This window comes from Giraffa tippelskirchi, chromosome 5, assembly GCF_054371585.1.
Source record: "Giraffa tippelskirchi isolate mGirTip1 chromosome 5, T2T-mGirTip1v1.2.pri, whole genome shotgun sequence".
Taxonomy (NCBI): Eukaryota; Metazoa; Chordata; class Mammalia; order Artiodactyla; family Giraffidae; genus Giraffa; species Giraffa tippelskirchi.
In genome coordinates, this window is record NC_137279.1 from 112,930,323 (window position 1) to 112,952,453 (window position 22,131).

At 54.2% G+C, this 22,131-nt stretch overlaps 2 protein-coding genes across 17 annotated transcripts in view; one reads left to right on the forward strand and one right to left on the reverse strand.

Moving 5' to 3' along the window:
* AMPD2 (adenosine monophosphate deaminase 2) lies at positions 1-12,133 on the reverse strand. 6 transcript variants are annotated; one of them, XM_081487076.1, is made up of 19 exons: positions 12,104-12,133; positions 11,517-11,588; positions 6,563-6,693; positions 6,208-6,338; positions 5,643-5,711; positions 5,442-5,553; positions 5,018-5,204; positions 4,660-4,801; positions 4,443-4,532; positions 4,062-4,191; positions 3,721-3,915; positions 3,503-3,634; positions 3,173-3,336; positions 2,810-2,936; positions 2,558-2,721; positions 2,144-2,264; positions 1,698-1,871; positions 1,403-1,513; positions 1-1,068 (listed from the first exon to the last, which is right to left on the reverse strand). In XM_081487076.1, exons 2-19 carry the CDS (start codon positions 11,524-11,526, stop codon positions 859-861), a joined length of 2,400 nt encoding a protein of 799 aa, XP_081343202.1. In that variant the 5' UTR covers positions 11,527-11,588; positions 12,104-12,133; the 3' UTR covers positions 1-858. The 6 variants fall into 6 exon arrangements, with proteins under 6 accessions (XP_081343202.1, XP_081343203.1, XP_081343201.1 ...); XM_081487077.1 differs by lacking the exon at positions 12,104-12,133 and adding an exon at positions 11,853-11,963; XM_081487075.1 differs by lacking the exon at positions 12,104-12,133 and adding an exon at positions 11,853-11,963 and having other exon boundaries at positions 11,517-11,661.
* The window catches only part of GNAT2 (G protein subunit alpha transducin 2), a 17,248-nt gene continuing 5,939 nt past the window's right edge, over positions 10,823-22,131 (forward strand). For 3 of the 11 annotated variants that reach the window (XM_081487083.1, XM_081487089.1, XM_081487094.1), the window contains exons 1-4: positions 10,823-10,924; positions 19,164-19,409; positions 21,018-21,060; positions 21,352-21,493. In XM_081487083.1, the coding sequence (XP_081343209.1) occupies positions 19,229-19,409; positions 21,018-21,060; positions 21,352-21,493 (366 nt within the window). In that variant the 5' untranslated portion in view covers positions 10,823-10,924; positions 19,164-19,228. Of the gene's footprint in view, positions 10,925-11,860; positions 11,913-19,163; positions 19,410-21,017; positions 21,061-21,351; positions 21,494-22,131 lie in introns of all 11 variants that reach the window. The other 8 variants (XM_081487087.1, XM_081487092.1, XM_081487088.1 and 5 more) reach the window with 5 other exon arrangements.

The window sequence follows — 22,131 nt, forward strand, 5'->3', positions numbered from 1 at the left end:
TTACTTAAATAATCTTTATTTCTCATGCACTAGGAAAGATGGGACTGTATGAAACACTGCATTTCACAGCAAAGGCCTCAGTCCAGATCACAACACAGGGGATCAGGGGGGATCCAGGTGTGGTCAAAACTCTGGGGACCACAGTGGGGTTACTACCCTCAGGGCTGGTGGCAGATCCGGGACCTTCCCGCTACAAGGGCCCTGGACGTGGCACAGGGCGGCTGCCCCCTCCCACAGAGGCACAGGAAGCTGACACCAGAGGAGCACACAGACCAGAGAAAGGACAGAGAAAGCTGCTGGGCAGTGACTTGGCAGAGGTGGTGGTCCAGCACCTCCAGGGCCCGAGTCCAGGAAGCCAGGGCTGGGACTCAGACGGTCCCAGCTGCCGTGGAGCCGCTAGAGCTCACAGATGCCAGGCAGCCCATGCCCACAACAACATACGTGTACAGGCCACACCTGACTACCTCCTCGGCCACATAAAGAAGATGGGGGCCTAAATTCAAACCCCAGTCAAAGCTTGAATTTGCCCAAGCAGGACCCCAAGGGCTAGAGGGGCCAGCCCCTCCACAACCATCCTGAGTTCTCAGATGCCCAAAGGACCAGTCAGGCTTCAGAGGATCCTGGGACAGGGCTTCCGGTGGGGCAGACCTCAAGCCTGGGCCCTCAGGTGCCACGTGAGCCAAGACAAGGGCAAAGCGGCTCCACTCACCCTGCGGCGGCACAGGGACAGACACAGGTAGAAACATGCAGGACAGAACAAGGAAGAACGACACATGCAGAGACCGTAACAGGCTGGGAGGGGTCTGCAGACAGAATGTGGGCAAGGTGCCGAGACGCAGGGCACTGCAGGGGCCGGGCTCACTGAGGCCCGGGGCTCATGGTTATGCCCGCCTCCTCCGGGATAGTCTCCAGCATCTCGCTCTGCACGGCCTGCGTGATGAGCGCCAGCTCCTGGCACAGGGTCTCGTGGCGGTAGCCCACGCGGATGTCCGGCACATTGGTGCGGCGGATGTCGTTGCCCTCGGGGCCCTCCTTGGTATAGCTGGGTCCCAGCCAGTGGCTCTTCACCTGGAGGGGCAGGGTGAGGTGCAGGGCTGCAGCCCACTCTGAGGGGCCAGCAGCCCTGTGTGTCTGTGTGTTAGTCACTTGGTCATGTCTGGCTATGTGACCCCATGGACTATAGCCCACCAGGCTCCTCTGTCCATGGGATTTCCCAGGCAAGAATACTGGAGTGGGTTGCCAATTGCTCCTCCAGGTAACCTTCCCAACCCAGGGACTGGACCCGAGTCTCCTACACTGCAGGCAGATTCTTCACCTCCGAGCCACTGGGGAAGCCCAGCACTCCTGGGACCTTCCCAAATGCAGAGCAAGGGAGGAGAGGGATGGCGAGGGGGTGCAGTACCTTGTGGGAAAAGCCACTCATGAGCACGCTGTTGCGTGCCAGCTCGCACATGTCACAGGAGCTGAGCTTCCACACCTGGGTGGCGATGCTGTACTCCTCCATCAGCGGCTCCTGCAGGGGCCAGGTTCCCTCAGGCAGGTGCACCAGGGCCTGCTGCCCAGCCCCTCCCAGGGGCTGACCACTAGGCACGCTGCGCTCCACCAGCAGAGGGCAGCACCAGCCCCAAGGCCCCTCAGTCCCGGTGGCCTTTGAGCCCCAGGACACCCGCCTGCCTGGCTGCCTGCCGGGTGCTGACCTTGGTGAAATGGAACTGCAGGGGATCGTCCGTGGACAGCGAGACCATGAGGCCGCGGGACAGGTACTCAGGTAGCGGGTTCCGGTGGTAGCTGAGGAAGAGGCTGTTGTTGCTGAGCGGGGACATGGCAATGCCAATCTGGGCCAGGTAATACAGGTACTGCAGGACTGGGGCCTGGGTGGGCGACAGGGAGGGTGGGCCTGTCAGGTTGGGGAGGACACCTGGCTATGGGGGGGTACAGGCCACAGTGCAGGTGGGGGGGCAGTCCAGTCTGGGCAGGAGTTGCAGAGGGTCGGTTATAGCCAGGTTCCGAATTGGGGCTTTGGTGTGGAGGCTGGGGTCCAAGCTGGGGGTGGGTGAGGAGGAGGATCAGCTGCTGAAGAGGCCTGATGGGCAGGGAGGAGGAGAGCCTCTGGGATGGGGGAGGCAGGGGTGCAGAGCCTGACCTTGCGCAGAAGCAGCCCGTGCGAGATGTTCTCAGCCAGCATGAACGCCGACACCAGGTGGTGGATGGGCCCCGCCTCCCCGCAGTGCGGCCTCAGCACGAACGTATGGAAGCCCCTCTGTCTGGGGGGCCAGAAGACAGCATTGGGTCCCAAGCCTGGTGCGCCCAGGCTCCTGAGCCCCCACCCAGTAACTCTGTGGGCCGAGGACCAGGGGTCAGGGGTAGATTCTTGGCTGCGAGGGTTGAACTACAGAGCCCCAGGGGCAGAGAAACAACCTGTCAGATCCAAGACTGGGGGTAAGAGGTGGGTCAGGTGGCCCCAGCAGGCCCCAGGGCAGGCCCGGAGCAAGGCCTGCTGACTGAGAGCTAGCCAGGCGGGTAGAGACACGGCACCTGTGGAGCCCAGGGCAGGCACCTGCGAAGGTGGTTCAGCATGGCCATGTTGGCGAAGGTGTAGTACAGGTAGTAGGCGTAGGGCGGGTTGTCCTCCTCCACCCAAGCCTCAGGGAGCGGGCTCTCCAGGTTGAAGACGTGGTTCTCGGGCTTGGACTCATCATCCACGCTGTCAAAGCCGTCCACCTGGCCCAGGACCCTGGGTCAGGCCCAGAGCTACAGCCGAGCCTGAGGCAGTGTCCCCCCCACACCTAGACCCGGGCCACCCCCTCACGTGCTCCAGGAAGAGATGCAGCTCTGGGTGGCTGGCAGGGTGGATGGTGGCCTCGAACAACGGCAGGAAGATGTTTTCCAGCATCTCCTGGAAGTTGGCCAGCTGGCCCTTGGTCCGGTACACATCACTGTGGGCGAGAGGTAGGTACACGGGCGCGCGCAGGTCAGGGCAGAACCACAGAAGCACTTCTGAGCTGTACTGAGTAAGAGGGGCTGGAGAGACCGTGAGTAGAGCCAGGGCTCCCTCCTGTTCCCAGGGCTCGGCTGGGATGGGGGAGGGTCAGCCATCCCAGAGGGCAGGAGGCCAGCCCTGGCCCCATGACCTCTGCCCCTCACGTTCCCTCCCACGCCCAGGGACACTCACAAGAGGCGGGGCACCTGCACAAGCCAGCGCACGTTGGGGGAGTGTACACGGTGCATGACGGCCCAGCGCGCCAGCTTGTCCCACTCGTCCCTTGAGCGCCCATAGATGGAGAGCCGCAGCTCTGCGTTCTGGTATTTGCTCTCCTCCAGGTCGGACATCACCTCCTGAGCGGCACGCGTGGGCAACTGTCACCCTCAGGCTTCTCCCCCATCCCTGTCCCCGTGCCCACGAGGCATGCTCCATCAGACCTCTTCACGCCTCTCACTCACCCCGCAAGCCCCCAGCCACCCAGGCTCTCGTTCAGTCAGGGAGGGCTGCCCTCCTCCTCACCTTGATGATGTGAGCAAAGTACTTCCCAGAAACCCTGTTGTCCGTCTTGATGAAGATCTCTCGGAGGACGGACTCCCCAATGGGGTTGTATTTGGCATTGAACTTGTCAAAGCGATGGAAGGTGTTTCTGTCCTGGGGGAGAAAGGCCAGCCCAGGTCATCCCTGAACCCCAGCCCGCTCACCAGCCCAGCCCTTCAGCCCCTGTGCCGTGGACTGACCGCGTGCACATCGAGCGTGTCCACACTCAGGTCATAGGCCGTGAGGTTCATGCTCTCGAAGACTTCCCGTAGCGTCTGCTCACGACCCTGCTCCACGTGCACGATCTCCTCCAGGTGCCGCTTCATCGCCCGTTTGATGAAGCGCAGCAGATGCTTCTGGTTCATGCAGGATGAGGCATGGATGTGCGTGTCCACCTGCGGTGGAACAGGGACTGCTGGGGACTGCTGGGGACTGCTGGGGCCTGGGCAGTGGGATGGGAGAGGACTCTCCAAACGGCGGGCAGGCCGTGGAGGGTGAGGCTGGGCAGGGGTGCTGGGTCAGTTGGGTGGGGAGGGCCCACCTTGCGGATGTTGTAGAAATCTCGGTGTGGCACCTTCTTCTGCGCGGCCAGCTCCTTCATTTCATTGAGCAGCACATGCATCTGGAACTTGGAGCTCAGGTACTGGAGCCGGCGGTAACAGAATGATTTTCTGGGCAGGAGGAGAACCAGGCAGGGGCTCAGGCATGCGGGGAGGCACCCGGGAGGGCCTAGGCGGCAGAGCCGAGGGAGGGAGCCAGAGGGTGCAGGAATGGGGCTGCCAAAGGGACAGCAGCCGAAGACAGGGAAGTCTAGGACTCAGGGACTATGAAAGGGTGAGACTGGGTGACAGGTGTCTGGGGCCAGACTGGAAAAATCCGAGCTGGGAGGGGAGCTGAGTGTCTGGGACAGGCGTGGACTCACATGGGGCCATTGATGATCAGAGCCATCAGCACATTGACATCTGCCACAAATTCCTGCAGGTCGGGATACGGCAGCTCCACCTCTGAGCAGCTGGTGTGTAAGGGGAGCTTGAGTTAGGAGAGCAAGCCAGGAGGCCCTGCGGGCCCTCCTGAGCCAATGCCGTCCCCCTTAGTTTCCACCCCTCCACAGCCCCCAGCACACCCTACACCCCTCTTACTGCTCATCAGGTTCCCTGCGGGTGTACACGTGAACCACGCCCCGCACCATGCGCAGACCCAAGCCCAGGTCCCCTGGCATGGTGCTCGGCTCACAGTGTTCATAAGGGTGCTGCTCCAGCACTGGTGGGTGCACCGGGGCATCTGCAGGGGCGAGGAGGGCGGAGTCAGGGCCAGGGCTCTTCCGAGCCACCTGCTGCCCGGCCCAGAGGCCCCAGCAGGACAGCTCCTGCCCCCGCCTCCCCGCCCTGCACACCAAGAGGCTGGGAAGAAGGAGCCAGGCTGAGGTTCCTGGGCACCCAGCTCAGGGAGGCTGGGATGCCAGGGCACATGGAGTAGGACAGGGATGGGGGGTCCCACCAGCGGACACAGGGGTGTCGGGGCCCTGCTCGTAGGTGCGTGTCTCCAGGGGCTTCTCGGCCAGCTGCTGCAGGTACCGGCGGGTGGTGGGGCAGAAGCTCTGCAGCGACAGGGCCATGTACTTCTCCCGGACGAACAGCGCCCGCACCACGCTCTTGGCCGCATCCAGCAGGTCTGTGAAGGGCACCTAGAGACAGAGATGTGGACTCACTCTCCTTGGTCCCAGACCCAGCCCGCTCTCACCTCCTTCCTGAGGCCTGTACGCCAGAAACACTCAGACCATTCTATGCTCAACAGGGTGACTAGCTCCCAACCAGAGCCTCTGTCTCTCCAGCTTTTAGAATGAGAAACAGACCCTCTAGCCTCTATCCCCATAGCCCCAGACTGGGGGAGCCCAGCAGGACGCAGGGACGGGGACACTCACCCCACACTTCTCCTCCCCGGAGATGGTCACCCGCTGAAACTCCCGCTCCAGCACTACGTCGCGCTCCCATAGGCCCCGGTCACCCTGCCCCTCACCCTGCTCCTTGTAGAGCCTACAAGTGGGGAGGACAAGGGAGGGGCTAGAAGCAACAGAGGGACAGGCCCCGGCCCTGCAGCCCCCGTGCCCCTCTGCCCTCCTCACTGGAAGTCCGAGTCACTGTCAGTCTTCAGGAAATCTTGCTTGGCCCGAAGCAGGATGTCCGGCTCCAGCCTGGAGGTAAGAGGAGAGGGCAGGCACATGATGAGGCCCATGCCCTAGCCAGGGCCCTGCACCAAACGAGGTGCCGTGCGCATGTGGTCACGTGTGGCCCTCACAGGGCTGAAGAATTCTGGGCCATGCGGGCTGCTCTCGCCCCACGTCAGAGATGAGAAAACACACCCAGGAGTTAAGCAACATGGTCCAGGACACGCTGGTGGGCAGAAGACTGAACCAGACAGAGCCCAGAAGCCTGACTCCAAAGCCTATGCTTCTGTACACCACTACTCTGTGCCACCTCCCAGGGGGTGGCCCAGAGGGAGGACTGGTTGGAAGAGAACAATGATGGGGCTCTGAAAGCATCCAGATGGAAACAGAAGGATGCTGGGCAGACTACCCTGTGCCCCTCCCCACAACCCTACAGCTGCCTCCTGGCTGTGCCCCCACACCCTGCAGCGGCCTGGCCGAGCCCCTACCCTGTGGCCGCCTGGCTCTGCAGCTGGGAGCTTACTTGACATCCTGGCTGATCTGCCGCTCCAGGCGCTGCCTCCGCTCCTCCAGCTGCTCGATGGGGCTCTCCTCGGGGAACTCGTAAGGGGCGCTGCGGAGCTCACTCTCAGCCAGGGAGCGGCTGAACAGCTCCTGGTAGGAGGGAAGGAAGGGTCAGTGTGGCCGAGCCGTCAGGGTCCAGTGATGCGGGGAGGGCACAGGGGCTGGGGATTCTTGGGACCACCTAGGGATCAGGGCACAGCCAAATATAAAGTAAGGGGACAGCTGAGGTGGAGGGGTGCAGGGAGAGGGGACCAGGCGTGGAGGCAGCAACGGGGGTGGGTGGGGGAAACGCAGGGTGTGGTGCCAAGCGATACCTCGGCGATCTCCTTGCATTTGCCATCCATGGACGTGCGCAGGTCGAGCGGGAAGTGCTTGAGGCAGGGGGCAGGGCCTGGCAGGGATCGGGCAGACTGTAGTGGAGGGGCCCCCAGCCCACCCCGGGCCTCTGTGGAGACAATGATGCGGGGTCAATGGGTGGAGGGCAGGGCCTGGGTGCACTGGAAGCCCTGGGCCCTGGCATTATCCCAGGCCAGCCTCAGAGAGAGGCCAGCCCCGCCCAGAGGCTGAGGCGTAAGCCTATCTGTGGACCTCACCTGCAGTCTGGCCTGGGGACCCCTCACCCATTCCAGGTTCAGGGGTGGGGCTAAGAGTCTGCCCCTACAACAAACGGACTCATTCACTCCAGAAATAAAAATCTGAATCCTGGACTAGGGGCCACTCCATCAGGCCATGAGAGAACCTCCAGGTGAGTACCTGCTACAGGCAGCACCCACGTGTCCATGTACACATATGCACACTCTCACACTCTTTCTCTCTCTCCAGGTGCTCATCCACACCAGCGAAGCCCAGCGTACAGCTTCCACGGCAGGCAGTCCAGGGTCAGACCTGCCTCTGGATAAGCAGACGGCCTCTCGAGGGCAGGCTGACCTAGACCTACAGAGCCTGGGGGAGCCACAGCTGCCACTCGGCTCTGGCCTGGGGACCAGCCCCTAAGGGAAAAGGAGGAGAGGAAGTGGGGGACCTGGTTGGGAGCAGGACCCCGACCTTCTCCCGGGAGGCCTGCCCTCTCCCCCAGGACCCCAGGGCTGCCAAGATGTGGCCTGGCCTCAGCCTGTCCCTCCCACTGCTGGCTGCCCCTCCAAAGGGAGCTGCCACAAACAGTCTGCGCCACTCAGAGGCCCCAGGATCTGGGCCGGAGGCCCTAGGGAGGGCCTGGGGAAGGGAGGATCGGCAGCTGGAGTCTCTCTCCACAGAGGGAAGGATTCCTCAGCTTCCACAGGAGGCTGGCACTAAAGACTTTGAAGCTGAAGAGTCTAGAGAGGCTGCCTGAGCTTCCAGCCCACCCTCAAGAACCCTCCCTGGGCTCCCCAACCCACCCTCCCCAGCAGGAAGCTCTCCAGCCAGCTCTGGGGTACTCCCCTTCAGCACCCTCCTTCTTCCTCCCCACTGTGGCTCAGGGATGGACTGGAGGCTCTATCCAGGTGGTGCGCTTTGAAGTCTCCAGGCTGCTTCCCAGAAACCTGAGTCCTGTCCCACAGCTGGACAAAAAGAAGAGGGGGTATCTGTCCCAGATCTAGGATCTAGCCCCCCCCACACACACCCTGCTGCCTGACTGGGTCCTACCTGCAGAGTCAGGCAGTGCCGGCCAGCAGCCCTGTGCCCCTTGCCCGCCTGTTTGCTGAGTGGAGCTGCAGCCAGTCCCCCAGGACAGCTCAGGGGCCGGCACGGGCTGTACCAAGTGCATCTGAGTGCAGGGGAGACCATGGGATGCTGGCAAGCAGGGGGCTGGGGAAGCTCAGGGGAGCACAGAAATCAAGGGAAGGAGTAGCAGAGCTGGGAGATAAGAGAAACCCCCAAACTGAACAGGGCCTTAACCTCTACAGTGCCAGGGCCCAGCCCAAAGTGGGGCCCCCAAGGGGGAGGAGCAGGGCAGGCTGATATGGGCAGGGCGGGCTGGCAGGGAAGGGACAAGCCCCCTTAAAATGCAGTGCCCTGGGGGATAGCATGCAGGGCCTGGCTGACCAAAGGGCAGGAGGGGGCAGCAGCCCTCCCGGGCTCCACACCCCAACAGCCCTAGGTCAGCTTCCTCTGCCCAGTGGCCTTGTTTTGCTCACCACTGTCCTCTGGCCCCTGACTATGGGATCCCTTGGGAGAGACGGGGCCTCTGCTAGGGAGATGTGCTGGCTGGCAGCCGGGGTAGACACTTAGTCCAGGGAGCAACCAGTTTGTGGAGCTTCCCTGCTGCCCCAGAGACCAGTTCATGGCCCCCTAGACCTCCAACTCTTCTCCAAGCCTATTGTCGGGGACAAAATGCCCGGGAGGAGAGGTTCAGACATAGGACTAGAATTTGGAGGACTTAAGTTTGACTCTGTTCCCAATTACTGGCGAGTCTCCACCATCTGGAGGCTTCAAGTCTGCCTACAATGGGGTGATAAGGGGTCCTGCCCTCCCTAGCCACAGCTACCATAAGGCACACAGAGATATGGCTCTGCAAGCATTCTGGAAAGCCCCATCATCTGTGATTAAGAACTCCTGGCACCCTCCAAACACTTCCCACATGCAGTCCCGCCCACTGGGGGTGGGTGGAGCTTCGGGTCCCCGCGCAGACCAAGGCACAGAGCACTGAGAGCATGAAGGGAACAGAATGGGTGGGGTAGGGACATTATCTCTCACTTGGAAGAGAGCAGAGCAGAAAAAGGAAGGAAAGATGGGCACTAGCTCGGTCCTCGGAGTTTAAGGCAGAGCCTAAGGTTCTTGCATTCCGCCCAAGAACCCTGATCCTATACAATCTTCCCCGTTTCTAACCCCTCCAGAGAGGCCCGTCACAGACCCCCAGGACTGGTCTGTATCAAGTCAGCAGAACTGACACAGAGGCCCTGATCTCAACCACCTCTTCTAGCAGGGTGACCCAGGGCCTCCTTGGAAATGCTGGGGTGGCCCGGACAGGTCCTAGCAAGCAGCACCATCCCCTCAGCCTGCTGGGCCACCACAAAGGACTGCCAGGGCTCACTAGAGGTGACAGACAGGCAGTAACCACCACACCCCCTGAGGACCAGCTGCCTGCTGGTCACTTTTTCCCAAGGTCTGTGCCACAGCACCACACACACACATACACAGCGTGGGAGAGGTGGCCAAAAGTCAGAGGGGACTATGCCCTAGCCATTCCCATTAACTCCAAGATTCTTGCCAACCTGTCTACCCACTTGACCAGAACCCCTCACTCACTGCCAAGGCTGCCCCGGGAGGCAGAGACTACTCAAGGCTTTGACCTACAAGTATCAGCTGCTCCCACCATGCGACCACCCGAATGTGGACAAATCTAGCCTCAGGGGACACACCCTCTGGGGGCACAGAACAGAGCCCCTCAGGCCAATACAGAACTCAGGCCAGCATCTTCAGGAGCATAAGAAAAACAGAAGGTAGGCAAAAGAAAAATCACGCTACAAGTACAGACAGCTGCTGGGGGGACAGGAAACACTGGCTTGACCTGGTTATCAAAGTAGGGGTAGGCTTCCCTTAGCCACAGGCCTGAGATCAGCAGACAGCAGGTAGATTCCCTCAGCAAACACAGATCTGGGCAGTGGAGCCCTCAGGAAGATGGGCACAGCTGCACCATGCTGCCAGCTCCAAATGGTGCAGAGATGTCTACTGGAGTGGGAGCCAAACCAAAGGATGCAGGAGCACAAGCAGGCGGGCAGCAGCCCCAGCCTGAGCCCCAACACTGGCCCGGCCCAAGGGCACCCCACACTTCCGAGGAAGCTCACAAGACAGACCAGAAATGAACAAACTGCAAACAACAGATATAGCTGAGCCCTCAGCCCCTGGATGCCCACAGCAGTAAGTGTGCCCTAATGTCAGACAACCAGTAAGAGGGTTCGAGATCTGGGATCCTGGAAAGAGAAACTAACCTCAGGAGGACAGCCTGGTAACCACACAGCCGCCAGCAGTGTGGCCAGTCCGCAAACCAGTCAGTCCCACACATCCCCCACTCCACACACACTCCACATGCAAACAATCTTAGCACAGGCACACACAGACACGTGTGCAAATACACTCTTGCTGCACCCACACCCACGCCCACTCCTCATTACAGAGGACCGAATCCCTGACACAGAAACCAGTCACTCAGCACCCTACCTCCGTCCCCAAACTGCCTCCCAAGCCAGCTGTCCCTGGGAAGAGGACAAGCGGCATCACTGCAGAGAAGGTGTAGGAGAAGTCCCCCTCCTTAGGGGACCAGTGGCCTGGGTGAGAGGTGAGGGTGGGGAGCAGGGCCAGACTGAGGACAGGAGGCATACACTCACCTGGTACTGCAGAGGAAGCCTGGAGGCTGGCCCGCTTCTTAAAGGGATATTGGGCCTTGGGTTTGCCGGGGCCAGATGAATAGGATGCCATGGCTCAGGCTGCCGCGGAGCCCGCGGGGGTAGTCTGAGCCGCACCAGCTGGGCCTGGCTCTGCCACATCCAACCCCTTCCTCCGCCCCGCCCCCAGCGGGAGTGACTGATGCAGGAAGCGGAGGCCCCGCAGGCGGAAGAGGCCCTGGCCACGATTTCTGATGTTGTCTAGGCAACCTCAGGACGGGGGGGCCTCCATCCCTGCCCCTTATCCCTCCCATCCGCTCCTCAATCCCTGGAGTGACTCGCCTGATGGTAACTGATGGGCCTGAGTGGGTGGAGGTGAGGAAACAGAATGGGGATGGGCCAGCCCCAAACACCCTAATAACCCCGCTATGAGCCAGGGCTCTGGAGCAAGATAGTCCAAGTTCAGGCTAACTGGTCCAGCCAGCCTGGGAGAAAAAAATAATAATAATAGAGGGATCCAGCGCAGGTAGCCCAGGCTCAGAACACATTTCTCTCAGGGTCAGCGGACTCCGTGAAAACACAGCCCCTCTGGGGCAGAATCCCCTTTTTGCCTTATCTGAACCCCTGGCCCCAGGTGGCCCAGTTCTGGGAGGATGGGGTAGAACTGAGAATCCCAGTCCAGTAGGGAGGAGCCTGTCTTGGGAAAATTCCACTGTCCACAGAAGCTGCCCTCTTAGAAGACAAGGAGTCCAGGAGGCAGGGGCTTTCTCTGGGGTCTGGGAAAGAGAGCCCAATGGCTTCTGACGTTTCCTTCTGTCTTTCCACACTCAGGCTCTGCTCTCCTGGCCGCTCCCCAGGAGCCGGCCGCCTTCGCTAGGTCTGAAGGCAGTGCCCACCCTATTGTCACTCTGGCCACTGCACTTCTCTGTCCCAGAGACCCTGCCCCCCTACACACGCACACACTCACCTGAGGCCATGCTGCCCGAGCCCTGGGGGGAACCGGGGAGTCTGTTCTCCAGGGTCTGCACCGCCTGGAAACCTGGTCACGGGGGAGGGGAGGAAGGCTCGGGTCCAGACCCTGCCAAGTGGCTCCAAGGGCCCCTGCCCTGGCACTGAGATGGGAGAAGTAAGACAGTCTTTCAAAATTGCCGGCTGGTTGGAGGCGGGCCCCCTGCAGACCTGGGCCGCTGCACTGGCCTTGTAGACCCCGTAGCCCCGACCCCCCAGCCCGGCACTCGGGAGGCGGGCAGGCCACGTGCTCTCCAGAGAGCGGCACCCGGAACTCGACTGGACTTCTCCTCACACTTTCAGGGTATTCGGGGTCGGATTCCGGCAGCTGAACCGTAGGGAAGTCACGCAACAGGTGCGACCCCACCAAAACCTCCCCAACGACCGCGCTCTCCTCCGCAGCCCCAGGCCCCGCCAAGTCCGTGGCCCCGCCCTTTCCCGGCCCCGCCCCCGCCATTTTCCCTCTCCCCGGCGCCACGCGGACAGCCGCCACTCAGCATCCGACCGGCAGCGTCTTGGGCAACTTCAGTGTGTCAGCTTCCTCACCAGTAAAGCGATGGGGTAATCGCAGTAGCTCACTCAAAGGGGTTATTGTGAGAATTAAACGTTAAGCACCTTTGCACGATGCTGGGCAAAATGCCAGTGCCCAACAAAGGACAGATAGCTATTATTATAGTCCCAGGATTCTCTTTTAGCTGAAGCCCTTCCGCGCATTCTTATTCTAGGTCGTCTGTTTTCTTACTCAGGCAGGCGTAGCTGGGCAGGGTGTGCCCTGCAATTCTGGCTCCCATTCGCACATTTATTTGTGTACTTGTTGGTCAAGAGCTCAGGCTCTGTAGCCAGATTGCCTGGATTCAATTCCAGACTCCACCTACTTCCTGACTGCCCTTGGGAATATTGTTAACTTCTCTGTGCTTCTTCTATTTCCTCTATGAAATGAGTGTGAGACCCTACTTTATAAGTTGTTAGGATAAATGAACTAACAGAAGTGCCTGGCTTTAGTTACACTCAATGTTTCCTATTATTGCTGTGTCCTTGGCCTTGGTCCCCTTTACACTCTCAGTTGATTCACCTTGTAGTCTATAAAGAAGGTGTGTTGGGCTATTTGGGGGACTGCAGATACCCCACCCAACCAGCACCCCTACTCCCAAGTGGCAGAGAATCCTACCACCAGGTTTAAAGGAAATCTGTGGGGGAAAGGACCTAATGTATTAGCAGCTCAGTCTTTTTCCTATTCTCCACCTTGTGGGAGCCCTTTGTCCCCAAACCCAGTTGTATTAATGCTGTTTGTCCAGCTCCTCCCAGTCCTCACCATCCCTGCAGCCAAATTCCTTCCCAAACTCTGCCTCCTCCTCCACCCGCCCATGCTGGATTGTGGACCCTGAACCCTATTCTCTACCTGAATCTGGTATTGCCTCCATTGATCCCTGCCTAGTGCTCTTCACCCTGGACAACTAAACAAGGAGGGAAAAGTTCACCTCACAAAGAATCAATAAAACTAAATCGAGAACAAGGAGTAACCATGCTAACCCATCAAATTAGCAAAGATTAATGGGAAAAGAGTCCTAAAGCAGGCAAAGGTGTGGTTAGTGAGATGGGAGACACACATGTCCTACTGGTGGTCGTAAACACTGGTAGAATTTTTCTGAAAGCCATTTGGCAACCTAAAAATCAAGAGTCTTAAAAAGGTTCATATTATTTGACACAGTAATTCCACTTCCAGGAATTTGTTCTTAAAAAAAAAAGCTGCAAGAAAAATATGCACAGAATTGTTCATAACTGCAATGTTTATCACATAGAAAGGTTGGAAACTTGAAAGTCCAACAATAGGAAAATGTTTATATTATGTCATATGCACACAATGAAATACAACCATTAAAAATTGTTCTGAAGAATTTCTTAATAAGGTTAAAAATGTTTACAATGTAAAATTAGGGTGGGAAAAAATGGATGCAAAAATCTGTACAATACAGTATGGTCCTAATTAGGTGACACATATGCATAGAAAATAACCACATCAACAAATTTAACAAATGATTATCTGTGAGTGGTGGAATTATGGGTTATATTTATTTTCTTCTTTATGCTTACTTGCATTTTAAAAACTGTCTACAATGCATATCCATTATTTTTGTAATCAAGGAAATGGAAAGCAACAGAAGTCTATGAAAATCTGTAATAGCCTCTACACCCCACCCACTTAATACTCTTCTATGTTTTAACCCCAGACTAAATTGGTTTGGGGGCCTTTAAGAATTTTGAGGCTGCTGGGCTCTCAACAATTAATAATAAATCTTAAAAAAAATTAAAAATCAAGGACCAGGTAAACCACACAGAATATCATCTATATTATGCTTGCACTAAATCACTTCTGTGGTGTCCGACTCTTTGCGGCCCCATGAACTATAGCCCACCAGGCTCTTCTGTCCACGAAATTCTCCAGGCAAGAATACTGGAGTGGGTTGCCATGCCCTTCTTCAGGGGATCTTCCCAACCCAGGGATCTTATATCTCCTGCATTGGCAAGCGGGTTCTTTACCACTAGCGCCACCTGGGAAGTCCCTGGGAAGTCATCTATATTGATACAATGCAAATTTTGATATAGTTTTAAGGGGAGGTATCTTGCATTGGACCAAGTCTTTTTAGGACTCCCCCTTAATCCAGACCTACCTACCTAACCAGCCCGTAGGTGGCAAGGCAAACCAGTTCACTAGTCCCTTCCTGTCCCTCCCTAGTCCTATCTACAGCACACCCTTCACCCTGTAATCCTCCCTATTTCTACGCCTTTCGGTATGCTGTCCCTGCTAGGAAGTCTGCACTGATTACAGTTAAGCAGCATTCTCCCCACCTACATATTATCAGCAAGAATCTTAGTGGGATTTCACTGTCTATGTAGAACAGTTTGGGAAATGAAGGAGTGTCATTCTCTCCGACCTCTAGCTGTTTTCATGTTGGGGACTGAATGTTGTGTTTGAGCCTCTGAGATCTTCCTTAGCTTGAAGCAAGCTTCCTTACCTCCTAGGCTGTAACCGAGATGGTTTCTTGAATGGCTCTCCCTGAGCCCCAGGCCTCACTGACAATGCACTCATCTCTGAAGAACTGCTTCTCTTATCTTCTCGCCTGATGCTCACTTGTGATGTCAGCCTCCTACCGAGGCCAGACCACTCTCAGCAGATGGTAGGCCTGGGAGAGAACACCGGCAGCCTCAAAGAAATCATTGGCCATGACGCTTTCCCGAACCATACCTTATGCTTAGATCCTTCTAGAATCAAGCTGTTCAGCTCTTTATCTCAGCTTCTACCAGGAGCCAGCCCCCCACCCAGCCACCCAGCATTGTTTATGGCAACAGGCAGCAGTATCCAACTATGTTTGTAGGTCTTCAATGAGTTTTAGCCAAACCTTTGTCATTCAAGGCCCTTCACTGGCTAGCCTCACTTTTCCTCGTTTTCATCTCCCAGCCCTTCCCTCCATGCACTTTTCACTTTTACTCCAGTCCCATCACATCAAACTTGCCAGTCTTCTCCAAGCACTTTGTACCTCATGCCTCCATGCTTTTTCTCATGCTCTTTTCTCTCCTCCAAGTGCCTATCCTCCATTTCTGTTGTTCTGCTTTTCTGTTGAAAGTCTGTTTATTTTATAATTTTCCTCCCTTCTTCTACTATAGAATTTATCCATCTGCCAGTGAGATGTGTGTATAGTTGTCTTTCCTACCAGGAGTCGAGGCTAGGTTTTAAACAGCTATGAATTCTCCAGCACTTGCTGGAGTGGTCCTTTAACTGTTGTTTCTCTGTGAATTTACACCTTCTTTTCCTTTGGACTGTAAGGTCCTGAAGGAAGTTCCTCCTTCTTCATGGCCCCGCCCCCAAACTCCAGCTGGGTGATAAGGCTTTACCCACAATCCCTACCACTGGGTATAAGACAGATCTTGAGATTTCCTCTTAACTCAGAAAGCAGGACTTAGGTGGAAAATGGTGATTTTTTTTCTTTCATTCAGAATAATCCGGTTATGCAAATACTCAAACAGTAAAGTCTGTTGCTAAAGAAGATAAAAATTTTGTTTCTGTTATAAGGGCTATGAACTAGGACACTTGAGCTCTGGCTGATTCTAACTTATTTATTAACATGAGGATCACCTTTCCATGCTTCAGTTCACTACCTCTAAAATGGGAATAGCACCTACATGCTTTACTGACTCCATCAGGACACTAAACCTAAATGCAATAATAAAGGAGAACCAGCCACAGGAAAGGCACAGGAGCTGAAGACAGGAGGCATCATGATGGTCCATGCACAGGAGCAGGTCTACACAATTAAGAGGGCAGGCGATGGCCAGGAGTTCCCATACTCAGGTTAGCAGTGGAAACTGGGATCCCAGCAAGCTAGGAAACAAGCAGAAGCAGCACAGAAGTTTGCAGAGGTGGTAGATGAGAAAGAAAGTGAAAGTGTTAGTCACTCAGTCATGTCTGACCCTTTGCAACCCCATAGACTTTAGCCCCCAGGCTCCTCTGTCCATGGGATTTTCCAGGCAAGAATCCTGGAGTGGGTAGCCTTTCCTTTCTCCAGGGGATTTTCCCAACCCAAGGACTGAACCCAGGTATCCTGCATTGCAGACAGATTCTTTACCGTCTGAGCCACAGGGAAACCCAGATGAAAAAGGAACAAGCACAAACATTTTCCCCACTTGTGAAACAAGTTAGCGCTTCCTTTAACAATACAAGTGCGGCTGTTATTGAGCTCATGCATTTGCCGTTTTTGCCCAACATTCTTTCACTGGCTGCTTTTATGGGGCGGTGGAAAGAAAGATCACCTGGTCTGTTTACTAAACTATATGACCTTGAACAAGTTATTGATACTTAACCCTCAAGTCACAGTTATCTGGTCTGTAATTTGGGGACAAGAGCACTTACCTTGAAGTTAGCGTGAGTTAACTGAGATGAACAATGTTAACTGTCTAGCCCAGTTCCCAGCCGCCCCTTGCTCTGAACAGTGCAGGCTGCAGCACCGCTCTGCCCCTGGGTATAAGTTGCCGATATTGTGGGTAGGTCAGGCAGGGCTGGTGAGGTATAATTACTGAAACTTTATAGCCAAGACTCCAAGCCGGTCACAATTTCAAAGACTCTCCTGTTTTCCCTCAGTAAGCACTTGCCAATTTCTGATTGGGAAAAGATGATCACTGTGGAAGGCACCTTAGCGGCTGCCTTCTTCTTCATCAGCCCTGAGAGTCTGGGCCCTAGGCCCAGGGCTTCTCAGCCAGATACCCAAATATGCAGGCAAGAAGCAGTAGAAAGGAAGAAGATGATTAGGGATGGCTTAGAGTACCTAGCAGGTAAGGAGACCTAGGTTCTACCTCCCACTTTCTCAGTCTACCTGGCCACTGCTTCACAATTCCACTCTAAGAGGAATAAGCAAGTTAAATCTTTCAAGGTCAGCGGCTCTCCACATTGGCTGTATGTTATAATCACCTGGGAAATTTTTAAACTTTTCATGCCTGGACTGCACTCTAGACTCATTAAATCAGTATTTTTTAAAAAGGCTTTCTGAGTAAATTTCAATCTCCACTAAAAGCTGAGACCACTGTTCTAGATCAGGATTTTTCAAACTCTGTTAATTTAGGATACAGTTTCTCAGGCTCTGGGATTGGCATTACTACTGGAACACAGGGCTTCCCTGGTGGCTCAGTGGTAAAGAACCCCCTCCGCCAATGCAGGAGACGTGAGTTCAATCCCGGGATCAGGAAGATCTGCTGGAGAAGGAAATGGCAACCCACCCCAGTATTCTTGTCTGGGAAATTCCAAGGTGAGAGGAGCTGGCGGGCTACAGTCTATGGGGATGCAAGAGAGTCAGACACAACTTAGCAACTAAACAATAACAACTGGAACTTATTGATTCAAAACATACTCTTTTTAAAACATGTATGTATTAACAACTTTGAAATCAGAATGATCTTCCAATCAGTGCCATCTAAGATTTGATGAAATACAGAAACAAGCATCTCAGGTAATTCTTATGATTTAGCCAGTCAGAGGGGAAAAAGAAAACAACAGACGGTTCTCTAGTACTCCCTGGGGCAGAGCTTTCCAATCTTTAGTATCCTTAGAGTCACCTGTGATCCTGTTAAAATTCAAGTTCTGAATCGGAAGGTCTGTGCTAAGCCCTAAGATTCTGCATTTCTAAGAAGATCCCAGGTGATGTGTGGGGGCCCTTGCACAACACTTTGGGTAGTGATATTCTACAGTATGTCCCTCTGAGGAGCTTCCACAGCAACTCATTTAAGTAAACTGAAATAACTGGCCTAGAGAAAGATGACCAAGGAGAGTCTTCAATATGTCTGTGAGGCAACTTTAGGATGCCACACTCTCATTTCTCCCTGGGAAGGGGCAGCTGGGATGAGAGCCAGAGGAAGGGTTGCCTGGACGTTTGAGGAGCCAGAGGCTAGAGTCTAGTTTCCAAAGAAGCACTCTGGAGGCAACACAAACCCTCCACAATAAACACCAAGTTCATGTGCCAAGTGAAGATAGGCCTCAGGTGAGTTTAATAGGTAAGCAGCCCCATTCTTGGGCTCCCCTCATAGCTCAGTTGGTAAAGAATCTGCCTGCAACGCAGGAGACCCTGGTTCGATTCGTGGGTTGGGAAGATTCCCTGGAGAAGGAAATGGCAACCCACTCCAATATTCTTACCTGAAGAATCCAGTGGACAGAGGACCCTGTCAGGCTACAGCCCATGAGGTCGCAAGAGTCAGACACAACTTAGCAACTAAACCACCACCAGCCCCATTCCCTCTACCATATACTCATTTTCCTTTCTTCTTTCATCCATCAAACCTTCACGGAGGATCCACAAATAAACCACAAGATCTGAAGGATTCAAAGATGAATCAGATTTGGTACCTGACCTCCAAGGGGAGGAATTCGGTCTGGGGAAACCCATTTGTAAAACCGGTAATAACGAAATGATTAAGTGGTAATAACAGGAGGATGTAAAAAGAGACGAGCCAACATAAAGTAACACTAATAGCTTCCTAGTGCAGCAGCTGCTGGAGGAGCTGGAGGAACATTTCTAATCTTTCCAAAAAAGGGCAAACCCTAAACAAAGATTCCTTGCCAGGAACCAGCCTGCTATGATGGAAGAAGTGCTTTGAAGCCTTGAAGCCATGAATTCTGGAGTCACAACATGGGGAGAGCTTCCTCTTCACCTCTAATCTCTAGCTGTATACAAGTGCATCTAGGAAGAGACTTTTAGGAGATCAGCCCCTCCAAAGTATGGGGCCAACCATTATCTTACTCCAGAGAGTTCCAGTATCTGCATCCTAACCTCCTGTGTCAGAATCCCGCACATCACTTCCCTAGTTACAGAAACGCTTAAGTCTTTGCCCTTTGTCATACTGAGCTCTTAATTGGTTTAGCCCATCACACTGCTAGATATAAAGGCTACAATCCCTAGACTTAAGTAGGTCTGTGGCTGGGGTAAGGAGTCTCAGGCAAGACAGGCAGGGTACAAGAAGATAGCGCCTGTTCTCTCACCCAGCTCCCTACAGACTGGCTTTTCAGGAGGACCAAGAAACTGATACTCGATCCCAATTTATTTTTCCTTATCTTCCCATCTCTCAGATAGGAAACCCTGGAGGAGAAGCTTAAGGACTGGAGGAAGCCGCGGAGGAGGAGACGGATGAAAGATGGGGAGTGGAGCCAGTGCTGAGGACAAAGAACTGGCCAAGAGGTCCAAAGAGCTAGAAAAGAAGCTGCAGGAGGATGCTGACAAGGAAGCCAAGACCGTCAAGCTGCTATTGCTGGGTGAGCAAGATGGGACGATGAGCCAGAGGAGAAGGTACTGCTCCTTCCCGCTTATCCTGGATGGTAGGTGGGTTCTAGCCTGCCATGTGGGGAGGAGGGATGGAAGGTTATTTGTCTTTCCCCCATGCAGTCTCAGGCTAGGGGATCAGGAGCTCTAGGGCTGAGCACAGCCGCCCCAAGATGTTCTACCAAAGTTACTCTGGAATCGTTTTGCTCTTCTTTGAACCAGGAACAGTGCAAGGGCCAGGGTGGACCCACCCATCTCCAAATCTACCAAACCTAACACCTAACAGCTTAGCAACTACCATGAACTCTGGGCTCGCAGACACTTAACCAAGTCTGCAGTCAGAGAACTCTGAGTCAATGAATTCAAGAGGATAGAGAAGTCCTACCATATAGTCAGTGTCATGTAGACTCAGGAATATGATTTTTACCGGTTCCTTCTCCTTGCTTTCAGTAAAAAAATCTTTAAAAATGTTGGAAGTGGGGAGCCCTGAGTGGGAAGGAATGGAGTCTTTACAGAAGTCCTTTCCTGGCTTTCTATTCAGTGACTGCCTCTAAAGCCCCTGCCAGATGGGAGGCTCATCAGCTTGATGAGCTCCTAAGCAGATCACAGGTTCGTGCTGAAAAAAGAAAAGCACCTCAGTCAGAAACTGGTCATGGCTGTAAATAGAACTAAGACACTAGAGTTTGGGAAACCTGCCTAGAAAAAAACCCAGTGGTAGTACAGAGGTAGGCAAGCTGGAGCAGCTAAGATCTTTATAGCAGAAGACTCGCTGGCTGGCTGGGTGTCCAAGCCCATGAGGTGCCTGGGAACTAGAGCCCCAATCTAAGGCACCTCCTTTTCCTCAGCTGATCTGTGGCATAGTGCTAAGGACACAGTGAAAAGCACACCTCTCTAAGCAGACTGGCTACCAAGGAGAAAGAGATGGCAAGGCCACTGGGAGAGCTTTTAAGCCTAAGCAGCTTTCTTCTACATTCAGGATAAGAAGCTTAGAGGAACCAAGCACAGGATAAGTGATGGAGTGGGGATGGGGGGTGGGGGGCGGTATTAAGGCATCAGGGATAGTATAGACTGGGGGAGAGGGTTGAAGGGTATGCAGGTTTTTGATGGAGGGAGAGTGAAGTGTGAATGAGGATATAAGAACATTTTAGTCAATAAGGGAAATAGTGAGATAGTAAAGTGTTTCAGTGAAGTGATCGAGTTCGCCACAATCCTGCTCCAAGATCACTCCTGAGTAAAAACAGGCAGAGCAGAACTGTGTTGAAGGAATTTCCCTGAATCTACCAGTGGTTCTCAACAAGGTTTTGCATACCTGCACCCCTACCGCAAGATATTTGGAAACGTTGAGAGCATTTCTGGTGGTTACAACTGGAAGAGTGGAATGCTACTGGGCTCTAGTGGGTATTGGCTGGGGGTACAGGACAGCCCTCCACAGAAAACTCATCCACTCAAAATGTCAATAGTGCAGATGCTAAGAAACTCTCCTCCAATTCCAGATCAAATGGCCTGAGCTCAAGGCTGGTGCACACTGAGGTAGTCAGCATCCCTGTATGTTCTCCCCTAAAAAGGCTCCCAAGTGAGCAGTGGCTTAGACTTCTCCCAGGCCGTCTACTGGAGGGTTGGGGAGAACTGGTGGAAATCTGAAGCATAAGCATTTCTCCCTGCAGGTGCTGGGGAGTCAGGAAAGAGCACTATCGTCAAACAGATGAAGTGAGTAGGAACAAAGCCCCACAGGACTGAGGTAGGGTGAAGAAGTCAGTGGAGTCAGTAGAGGCCAAGGATAAAGGGCTCTTTAGCCTTTAGGATCCCAGATGTCAAGAATATAAAGTACCTTATTCCCAATGTCCCTTATCTTCATGCACCGTGTCCCTCACTCTCCACTCTGGGACAGCAGTATGAATAGAGAGATTGGGTTCTTACAATCCTTTAAATCCTCCCCGATTCCCAATCCCTTAGGTCTGGTTATTCGGGTCCAACTAATAGCTGGGTGTCTTCTTGCAGGATTATTCATCAGGATGGCTATTCGCCAGAAGAATGCCTGGAGTACAAGGCCATCATCTATGGCAATGTGCTGCAATCCATCTTGGCTATCATCCGGGCCATGCCCACATTGGGCATTGACTATGCTGAAGCGAGCTGTGTGGTACGTGGTTAATGGTATATGGTTAAGGGTGGAAGGAAAGGCTAATGAGAAGAAACAGACCAGTAGCCAACAAGCTATGAGGAAACATGCGTCAGAAAAAGGTTTATGTCACTAAAATCCCACTTGAAAAACGTGGAAGTTAGTCCCTCAGTCATGACCAACTCTTTGCAACCCCATGGACTACAGCCCACCAGGCTTCTCTCTCCATGGGATTTTCCAGGCAAGAATACTGTAGTGGATTGGCATTCCCTTCTCCAGATCTTCCCGACCCAGGGAATGAACCTCAGTCTCCTGCATTGGCAGGCAGATTCTTTACCATCTGAGCCACTAGGAAAGCTCATTTGCTAAGCTTCAAATCTTTACTTCAGTCCTAGCAAAGCATGCAGTTCTTACCTTAGTAAGTGCTCATTAAAAAATCTGCTCTCAGCTTCCTCTGCTTTTTTGTCTTATTTTACCATTTAAATTGCTCCCCTCAGGTTCCGTGCCTTGAGTGTGGAACTTTCATAAGCTAAATCCCTAGTTCCAGTATTATCCTTTTCCTAGATTTGAATAATTGAAGAAACAAAGGGGTTGAGTTCCTGTCTACCATCTTGTCCACTTCATGGTCAGTCTGGTCTTTAAATCAATCTCCCTGTAGC

What these genes read in the sequence shown, in the direction of transcription:
- AMPD2 (XM_081487073.1), bottom strand. Translation starts at nt 10,643, where the DNA reads ATGGCATCCTATTCATCTGGCCCCGGCAAACCCAAGGCCCAATATCCC. An exon ending in CTGATCATCAATGGCCCCAT is followed by an intron (nt 4,192 to 4,442) that starts GTGAGTCCACGC and finishes CCTCCTGCCCAG; the next exon opens with AAAATCATTCTGTTACCGCC. An exon ending in TGCATCTCTTCCTGGAGCAC is followed by an intron (nt 2,722 to 2,809) that starts GTGAGGGGGTGG and finishes GTCCTGGGCCAG; the next exon opens with GTGGACGGCTTTGACAGCGT.